Source organism: Phoenix dactylifera, chromosome 11 (genome assembly GCF_051530095.1).
Source record: "Phoenix dactylifera cultivar Ajwa chromosome 11, Ajwa_hap1_PhDact_Kaust_v1.1, whole genome shotgun sequence".
NCBI lineage: Eukaryota > Viridiplantae > Streptophyta > Magnoliopsida > Arecales > Arecaceae > Phoenix > Phoenix dactylifera.
This window is the reverse complement of record NC_143200.1, coordinates 24,349,691-24,359,807: the sequence shown is the minus strand read 5'-3', so window position 1 is coordinate 24,359,807 and position 10,117 is coordinate 24,349,691. Positions and strand designations below refer to the sequence as shown.

The 10,117-nt window shown below is 40.9% G+C and overlaps 1 protein-coding gene across 1 annotated transcript; it reads left to right on the top strand.

The window, feature by feature from the left end:
* The first annotated feature begins 4,571 nt into the window (after positions 1-4,571).
* On the top strand, positions 4,572-9,969 carry LOC103707113 (thioredoxin domain-containing protein 9 homolog). Its single transcript, XM_008791481.5, has 4 exons — positions 4,572-4,732; positions 4,885-5,157; positions 9,197-9,355; positions 9,432-9,969. Exons 1-4 carry the CDS (start codon positions 4,709-4,711, stop codon positions 9,609-9,611), a joined length of 636 nt encoding a protein of 211 aa, XP_008789703.1. The 5' UTR covers positions 4,572-4,708; the 3' UTR covers positions 9,612-9,969.
* The last annotated feature ends 148 nt before the right edge of the window (positions 9,970-10,117 follow it).

The following is a 10,117-nucleotide window of genomic DNA, read 5'->3' as shown; positions in this document are numbered from 1 at the left end:
TGTTCCCTACCGCATAGGGGTTAAACAACCAACACTTCCCAAACCAATAGTCGATAATCTCTTGCTTTTTGCTCTTTGCAGTCATGACCCAGCTCGTCTGACGGGATAAACAGAAATTAGCAACAAGTTATTATGCCATCCTTCACTCTCTGTGCCCGCCTTGCGGCTATCTTAGGAGAGAGAGTAAGGATGTAATTGGAAAAGAAAAATTCAAGAAAGAACAGTGGCGGGTGGTTCTATATACACCCCCCCGATTGCTCAGGACACCCCCCAAAAATTAAAAAAAAATTAAATACTCTCTACACCCCCCCATTTGCTAAGGACACCCCTAAAAAATTAAAAATTCCTAAATTACCCCCCACCCTTCCCACCCCCTCACCTAAATTGCTCTCTACACCCCCCCAAACCCCCCCACCCCGCTCTTCCCCTCCAAAACACCCGCCGGCGGAGGAGGAGGGGGGAGGCGGAGGAGGAGGACGGAGAGGCGGGGGGAGGCGGAGGGGGAGGTGGGGGATGGGGAGGAGGAGGAAGGAGGACGGGGAGGTGGGGGAAGAGGAGTGAGAGGAGGTGGCGGAGGAGGACGGGGAGGTGGCGGGGAGGAGGGGGGGGAGGTGGGGGATGGGGAGGAGGAGGAAGGAGGACGGGGAGGTGGGGGATGGGGATGAGGAGGAAGCGGGCGCAGGGGGGAGGGGGGAGGAAGACGAGGCGGAGGGGTGATGGGGGAGGCGGAGGAGGAGGAGGAGGAGGCGGAGGAGGACGGGGAGGTGGGGGATGGGGAGGAGGAGGAGGAGGGGGAGGGGTGATGGGGGAGGTGGGGAATCAGGAGGGGTAGGAGGGGGGAGGCGGAGGAGGAGGACGGGGAGGTGGGGGATGGGGAGGAGGAGGAAGCGGGCGCAGGGGGGAGGGGGGGAGGAAGAGGAGGAGGAGGGGTGATGGGGGAGGCGGAGGAGGAGGAGGCGGCGGCAGTGAGGAGGAGGGGGAGGGGAGGAGGCGGCAGTGAGGCGGAGGAGGAGGAGGAGGAGGCGGCAGTGAGGAGGAAGGGGGGGGTGTACTGAGAAAATTTCAAGGGCAATATGGTAATTACACTAAAGGTTAGTTTGGGTATTTTCTTTGGTTTTTAGGGGGTGTCCTGAGCAATAGGGGGGGTGTATATAGAACCACCCAACAGTGGCTAAAGTAGGGAGAGAGTTCAAGATAACTTTCTCCGTGTCAGTCGAGTTCATAACAACAACCTTCAAATGACATGTGATAGGATGCGACCATTTCTGTCAGGGCCATCAAACAGAAGTTATAGTTGGCTATCAATTGAAAAAATTTAATGTGCTAACCATATGGCAGGAAGCGATACAATGTATTGAGGAGTCTCAGTCCCTCAGTCCGCCATTATTCATCTACTTCGTAACCTAAATCCTTTGCCCCTGTTTCAAGTCAGATTTGCCTTCGGCCTGGGCTGCTTGTTCCCTACCGCATAGGGGTTAAACAACCAACACTTCCCAAACCAATAGTCGATAATCTCTTGCTTTTTGCTCTTTGCAGTCATGACCCAGCTCGTCTGACGGGATAAACAGAAATTAGCAACAAGTTATTATGCCATCCTTCACTCTCTCTGCCCGCCTTGCGGCTATCTTAGGAGAGAGAGTAAGGATGTAATTGGAAAAGAAAAATTCAAGAAAGAACAGTGGCTAAAGTAGGGAGAAAGAGTTCAAGATGACTTTCTCCGTGTCAGTCGAGTTCATAACAACAACCTTCAAATGACATGTGATAGGATGCGACCATTTCTGTCAGGGCCATCAAACAGAAGTTATAGTTGGCTATCAATTGAAAAAATTTGAAAGTTAGATGACTTAGATTGTACTAAATTAAACTTCGGGATAAAAATGAAAACTCTCAAAAAAATTAGGATTTTTGGCATGATTACTGAGATGCCTCTTCCTCCCATTTCACACCTCATCCCTCTCGCTCCTCCTACAAATCGGAGGAACTCCTCCTCAAATGTATTCCATGGGTCTTCTGCCGATGAAGAGGGAGCAGACAAGCAACAGGACGAGAGGAGGAAGCAGGTGGCGAGTAACAAGCGTAATGAGATGGGGGCTAGTATCATCATTGGTGTCGCCAATGGGCAGCGAGCGGGAGGGGGGCACGTCAAAACATGAGGATATCGGGACGTTGGATGTTGGGCAGCAAGTGTTGAGGACAGCTTTGGATTTATCTGAGAATGCGTGCGGAGGAGGAGTTCGAGACAGTGAAGGCCCCAGGTTTCTGTGAGAAGGTGATGCGGGGAAGAGGGAGTTAGAGCTGCTGAAGACCATATATACCTAGTGACCCCACCATAAAAGGAACAACGACAGTCTTCACCGTTGATGGAGGAGTTCAGCGAACCTTGTGAAAAAGCGATGGCAATATATTGGACAGCAGGAGGAGGAGGGAGGAAGAAACATGTCGGGGTCGTTCTTCTTTTTATCATTTCTTTGCCATCTCGGTGAAGCTTCAATTGGTTTGGTCGTATTATACCTAAACCCAAAAACATCTAAAAAATCAAATATTGGATCAGGTTTGGATAGAGATTGGATATTAACATAGTATTTTGCTATAGTTTTAAAACTATTTCTAAATTTATTTAGTACACCTAAAATACTACTTTATGAACTATGTACTATGAAAAAGAATAATAATATAGAAAAATATAATAAATTATAGAGTATATTACTGAGATTAGGAATAAATTGCACTACCACTAAATAGTATGAAAAACCTGTGCTTATCCATTTAAGATTTATTTTTATGCAATACTTCAACCCATAACTTAATAGAATATTAGTCAAACAGTTAACTTTTAATGAGACCCAAATGTCATGTCTGAATTTTTTTTAAAAATAACCAAAATAATCTTATAAAAATTTCTCTGAAGTTTATGTTTATTACACTCACACTCAATATTTTGTAAAACCTATACTAGCACCCATTTAAATTGACAACGTTAATGAAACTATTTATCTATTGTAAAAAGTTAAAAATATCTCTATAAAAAAAAATAAGGTGCCTCTTTTACTTTCCCGATTCTCGGAACTCTTCAAAGTATTATATCTTCAAGAGTCTTCTTCTCTTCGAGATTAAGTGGCTAGGGGTACTTTTCCATTTTGCCATCCCACCACGAGCATTTTTTTCCAACGAGCGACCAACAACGAGCTTCCTTCCCAACTGACATCTGACGACGAGCATTCTTTTCGACCAGCATCTGTTCTTTCTGATCAAGTTTTGTTCTTGCTTTTTCACCCACCACATCATTGAGATTGGGGATGCCGATGTATCATTAGCTGATTTTGACTTCTACTTGTCCAATACTGTAGACATTATTTCTTAACATTGTCATGGTGAATGAGAATTCCTATATCTATATATAGAGCTATAATAGCTCTGACAGCCTATCATCTAAAGAATCCAAATTAGTACGTGTGTGAGAACTCTTCCTTTTGGAGGGTGCATCGGTTGTGATTCTATAGCCTGATTTGGATCATAGACAGGCTGGCTTAAACGATAAAACTCATAATGTTAGTTTTCTGCAATAAAAATTTTTAGAGACATAGTCTTCTATGAGAGATCTAGATTGCTTTTTCTTTAGCACATGGCTCTTTTTTTGATAATTCATCAAGATCAAGCTCATATCCATGGCACCTCACGGCTATTCTCCTTCTTAGGTGGATGTTATATCACTTAAGGTTAGTTTGGTTATTTTTTAAATTTTTTCTGATGTGGTGTTTAGGTCTTATTAAAGTTAATGGTTTGGCTAACATTCTGTTAAGTTATGGATTAAAATTTTGGATAAAAATAAATTTTATGGGAATAAATGTAGATTTTTCAAACTATTGGATGTAAGTATAATTTATCCCTAATCTTATGGGACTTTTGTAATTTAATCATCATTCAGGGATAATTTTGACTTTTTATATGAGAAAACAGAGTCAGCAATACCGTTAATTTAACTTGATATAAGTGCAGATTTTACAAACTAATGGTTATACGTATAATAAACGTAAACCTCAAAAATATTTATAATTTACTCTAAATTATATTTAGGAAAAAAACATCTATTTAGCTGTTACTTTCTGCCATCTAAGACTTTATGCAAACAAAAGATGTGAAAAAGAAAAAAAATTCAACCATAATTTTACTTAACATAAATATTAAATCATGCAAGATTAGAAAACTTATACTTAATAACAACGACTAGCTATAACTATATAAAACAATGATCAGAATGTAATGTATTCATATGCTCTCTACTTATGTACCAAGAAAAAAAAAACTCTCTACTTAATTTTTTTAATTAAAAATATACATATATGTATGTGAATATATATCTTATATAATAATCTGGTCGAAATTTTAGCTCTTGGGTATGGATATGCATAAATCCAATTATAATTTTAAGATCCAACAATCCATTAATTCTTTGGATTTATTTTTATATTCTAATGATATATTTCGTGTTGACAGCATATCAGCTTATGATCTTCCAGTGACATCCCTACGACCAACGTAATTAATTTATCCTTGATTCCTAGTCGTGATTAGGGTCTCATTTTAAGGTCTCTGAGGTGGGCTTTTGAAGGCTTTCCGACCTCGTAACACCTGGACTCGGCCCGGCAGGTTATTATATTTATGACGCTATCGCTCGCATTCTTCGGCAGAGGCTTGATTCCTTTGAGCCATGGCCGAAAACCAAGCGAAGCAGGTGAGCGGAATCACCCACGAAAAACGTCTCTCGCCTCTCCTCTCTCGATCAGAAATTCTTTTTTCGATTAATTTCTAGGAGGAATGGAGATCGATCTAGTTTTTTTTTATTTTTTTTAACCCTTTTCTTTCCCCTCTTCCTTGTTGTTCCAGATCCTCGAGCAGCAAGTGCTGACGGTGGCCAAGGCGGTGGAGGACAAGCTCAATGAGGAGATCGAGGCACTGGACAGGCTTGACCTTGACGACATCGAGGTCCTCCGGGAGCGCAGGCGCCAGCAGCTCAAGAAGATGGCCGAGAGGCGGAGCAAGTGGATCTCCCTCGGCCACGGTGAGTACTCCGAGATCGCCGAGAAGGAGTTCTTCGCCGCCGTCAAGGCCAGCGACCGCGTCGTCTGCCACTTCTACCGCGAGAATTGGCCTTGCAAGGTACGTGGGCCCCTTGCCCTGATTCTTCCATTTGTTCAAGAACGGATTTTTTTTTTCCCTTTCCTATCATCCTCTCTCTCTGGACCGGCAATGTGAGGAATTAATTATTAAAGGAGGAAAATTGGATTTTTTTTGGAGGTGGTGATCTGAGATCTTAGGGAAGGTTTCGATTTGTGTGTCCTCATTTACATCATGGGTTTGCAAAGAAATTTTTCTTTTGGAGCAAATTAACATGTGAAGTGGTTCTTCTTGGCTTTAGGACGGTGACCTGACTGAAAAAATAAGGGGTAAATTGTTATATTTTTAAGTCATGGTGATGGCTGAATTAAGGGGAAGATGTGGATCTGTGCATATGTTCGAGACTGAAACAACTCCATCACAAAACATCATAGGGTCAAGCCTTAGTTAATGTTGATCTGATAAACCTCAATACTAATATCTAAGAATTCCATTTAATTTCCTTTAGTGACAATAGACTCGAAAGCATGGTTTACTGTACCACCCCATAACCAGATGGTAAGCGGTTCAGTATCAATATCTGGTACAAGTGGCGTATCCACACTCAAAAAGATTTCATATCATACCGTACCGGCATACTGCTAGTGCGGCAATTGATGGTGAACCTTGCTTAGAAGAGGAATGGACAGGTTAATTTATGCTAACTTCTAGGTTTCCATCACTGGTGAAGATGTTGTTACTAATAATGGATGCTATGTGACTAATTCAAATCATACTAGACTATGTGACTAACTGGATTACATACTCAGTAATTTTTTGCTATAACGATCTTCCTGCTTGCATGTGGGGGCACCTGGAAGGAGAACATATGCCTTATTAAAACTTCATTTGCAATCTTATTAATGTATGGTTAACTAAAACTTAAGTGAAACTGCTCTAGGAATGGAAGTCCTGATCTTATAAAGCTACATAATTATCCAGACCCAGTAACTTCATGGTATTAGACACCTATTAAGGTTGGCATTGCGTTTTCTTGCTTTTGCTCTTTTTCCCTCAAAGCATCTTATTTAGTGCACTCTTTTCCGGTCCTAACAAATTTATGAGTTTTTTTTTTGAAGAATAGTTCACTACAATAATGAATAAGCCTTTGAAATATTGCTACATCTATAGATCTTGTCATTTTTATTAATTGATGTTTTAATTGTCATATTTTATGTTTCTTGCATTGCATTTTGTCTTTAATACTGGCCTTTTGATGTTATTAATGGAGAGACTGCAGCAGCTGACTTTTTTTTTTTTTTGGTCAAAAATAGGAGGGGAGGGGGAGGGACCAGCCCACCCGCGTAGCAGCCCCATTACTGAGCCCCCCTTCCATTAGGGAATGTTCGATACAGGTCGCAGGTTTCGCGTGCCTTCCCCGACCCGTGGGCTCACCCCACTGGGTTCACCGCCTCACGTGTGGGTACGTCACCCCAGTGCCACCTTGGTACAAGTGGAAGGAAAGCATAACCGCCAACAAGCCAGCCGAGCGTGGGGCATTCGGTCCCCTAATTTAATCGACGCCCGTGCGTTTCGAACCCAGGCAACTTGGGCGGAATTATCGCCCCCTTACCACCAGGCTACTACCTTGGTGGCAAAGCAGCAGCTGACTTTCAGCATTACAAATTTTTTTTTTTTAATAAAATCAATGAGGATATGGGTTTTAGGCAGGTGGATATGTGATGGGAAAACGGGGCTTTGTTGATTGGCTCAAGCATGTTTTGGAATTTTTAACAGATTTTTGGTAAATATTTTGGATTTTATGATTGGAGAGAAATGGATCTAGTGTTTGCAGGTTTCGCAGAGGAAAAATTAAAGGAGGTACAAGTTGTTGTTAATACATTGGAAAGGGAGGGGGTTTGTTATGTAATGTTTAGGGGGTTAAAGTATGATATGCAGTTGAAATTATGATCAAGTTTGTGATTTATCTAACATGAAAAGCTGGTGGAGGATGATAGACTGGTAGAAGGAGAATGAGAAGAGGAGATTGAAACAAGAAAGACAGGAGAGAGAAAAACAGAACATGGGAAGGATGAGAGGAGGGTTACCAGATGTGAGGAAAGAAAGAAGAGATAGAAAAGAGAATAGAGGAAAGATGGGGATGAGAATTTTGAAAGAATAGGCTGGGGGTAAAACAAGCCAAGGAATGGACTTACCTATCTGTGGTATAGGAAAAGAGAAGAAAGAACGGTAGGAAGAAAACTATGGGAGGAATATGCCTTTGATGAAGTCAAATTAATTCTCATTCAACATGCGATGTTAGAATTGCAAAAAATTGTTCTACATTTGACGACCATGCAACTGCTTGGGGGCGGAGTGAACAGTTAGTAAGGGAAGATAAGGTCCTTCTCATTCTTCTAAGTGTTCCCTTTTGGGTTCTCTTGATTCATGTAAAAAAAAAAATGGTTAACTATTCCGCCTTGCATATGCTTGGTTTATTAGATATATGAATTTCACATGATCATAGTATAATGACAACTTGAGTGACGAACTTTTTCATCCCAAGAATCTTCATTTGCATCACACGATAGTTTTGTTTAATTTACTTTGTACAGGTGGCAAATTAAACTCCAAAATATTTTTTTGTGTCTATTGGTTGATGCTCCATGATCATCACAGACGTACAGACTAGGGAGACTGCCACCGTTCATGTGATGGTATTTGTGCATATCCTGATAGAACCTAATTCTTCTGTGTTCTTCCATAAATTCAGAAAGAACATAATGTGATGGCTTGTCTTTTATCAAATGAGTTTATTTTCGGCTTCTCTTATAGCTTTATAAAAGCTTAAATATATATGCATTCAAGTCTTGTTTAGATGAACAGAAAGTTAGCTTCAACCTTTTGTAAGATAGATTTGGCCGGACAACTATCTTGGAGTTTGGATCGTCTCGAGTTTGTGTTTGAAGGAAAAAAAGTCCAATTCCATCACCTAGTGTCCACGTATCACTGAACGGCAGGTGATTGAACACGTTGCCCGCACGAAAGGCAGATGATGTGTGATTGAACTAGATCTTTCCAGAAACTGGAGAGGATCTGAACTCACCATCTACTTCAAAATGTTCATCATCTTACATGCTTGAAACTGCCTTTTGCTCTAGTGGAATAAATTGTTGTCAAAATATAAAAGATCATGGCATATATATGGAATGTAATATTCGAGGAGCAGAGTATCATGTTTAATTGTTTTCTAGCAATCATGGAACTTAGTGAGTTTAAAATGAAAAAGGGAGAACAGAAAATGTAATGAGAGACTATTGTATGATGTTCCTCTCTCTCTCTCTCTCTCTCTCTCTTTTTGAGAGAGAGAGAGAATGATGGAGGGAGACCCACCCACACTAGCCTCAAATGTTTGGCGATGCACCACCCAAAAATCGAACCTAGAATCTCTATTTGTTAAGCTGTGGGGTGAAACAGTAGGACAAGCCCCTGTTAGCTATGTTATGATGCTTTCTCACAAAGATTTTTTATCAGAATAAATTCATGATCAGCTCTTTCTTAAATTTAATGTGTTTTATACCAACTTTTTTTCTGTTCAATCTTTTTATTTTTCTAAGTTTCACAACTTTTATGCATCCAATAATATGTAAGAATTGCAAGATTTGATCTGCTATTAAGTAGTGATAAGGGTTTTTTTTTTTTTGTGTGTGTGTGTAGGTCAGTGAAGTGCTCTTTAATTTTACCAATCTTTGCCACAATGAAATGTACCAAACATGGTATTAATGTAAAACAAGAACAATGTATTCGAGAGAACTTCAAAGGATTGGTTAGGTCTCATGTGCTGATCTGGGCATGCAGATCACCCCCTGCGACTCCTCTCATCACCATGTTAAAATGCACACAACGGGGACTCATGCTGACCCATATATGGGAGGCTAGTACAAATATAGACTGCATCCAAATTTGACAAGATATGCTAGTTTCCTGTTTTCCTTCTTGTACATATTGAGTTAGTAATTCAAATGAGTGATATACTATGTTTGGGTTTGTTCATTGAACCTATGCTGTTCTTTGAGAGAGTGTCATTGGTATTCTTATGCAGGTGATGGACAAGCACTTGAACATTCTTGCAAAGCAACATCTAGAAGCACGCTTTCTGAAAATTCATGCTGAAAAGAGCCCCTTCTTGACTGAGAAGCTCAGGATTACTGTACTACCCACTCTTGCTCTCGTAAAGGATGCCAAAGTCGAGGACTATGTGGTGAGTATGAGAAGATTTTCAATGCGTCTCATTGTTTTTACACGCATTTTATATTTGATCCGACAATTCATTTCAGGTTGGATTTGATGAGCTTGGGGGCACTGATGAATTCAGTACAGAAGAGCTGGAGGAGAGGCTTGCTAAGTCCCAAGTCATCTTCTTTGAGGGGGAAGCATCATCACATCCAATCAACCCGAGCACAACCAAAAGAAGTGTCAGGCAATCAGAAACATCTAATTTATCTGATTCTGATTAGTGCGGTCTTCACTTCACTAAATGGCGCTGAGAGGCTTAGATGATGGTGGGAGCTTCCGGGCTATCGTAAGAGAAATAGCAAATTTGACTGCCAGTTGATGAGAAATTTCCCTATCCATATCCACTGTATCACTTATGTGGCATCATATGGATTATGCATCCTGTTGTTTGCATCCTAAGCAAATCCTTGGAACTGGTCAGGGGGAAGGCTTTTGATTCTAGATTAAATGAGAGAAATATCTATTTGTGTGCTAATTCTCAGCATCATAGAAGTGCAATCTGTTTTGTACTTCTAGACATGAAACTACTATATATCTTATGGTGCAATGAAATACTAGGATATTTTGCTTGCTCGATCATTCAGTATTGCTTGTCTTGTTGCAGTTAGGCAAAGGGGTCAGGCCTGGTCTGTCCCAGCTTTGAGGTTACGTTATATTGCTAATATTTTATATGTAGGATCTAAAGAGTGCTTCATATATAGGACCAACAGCATTGAGGTGGTATGGG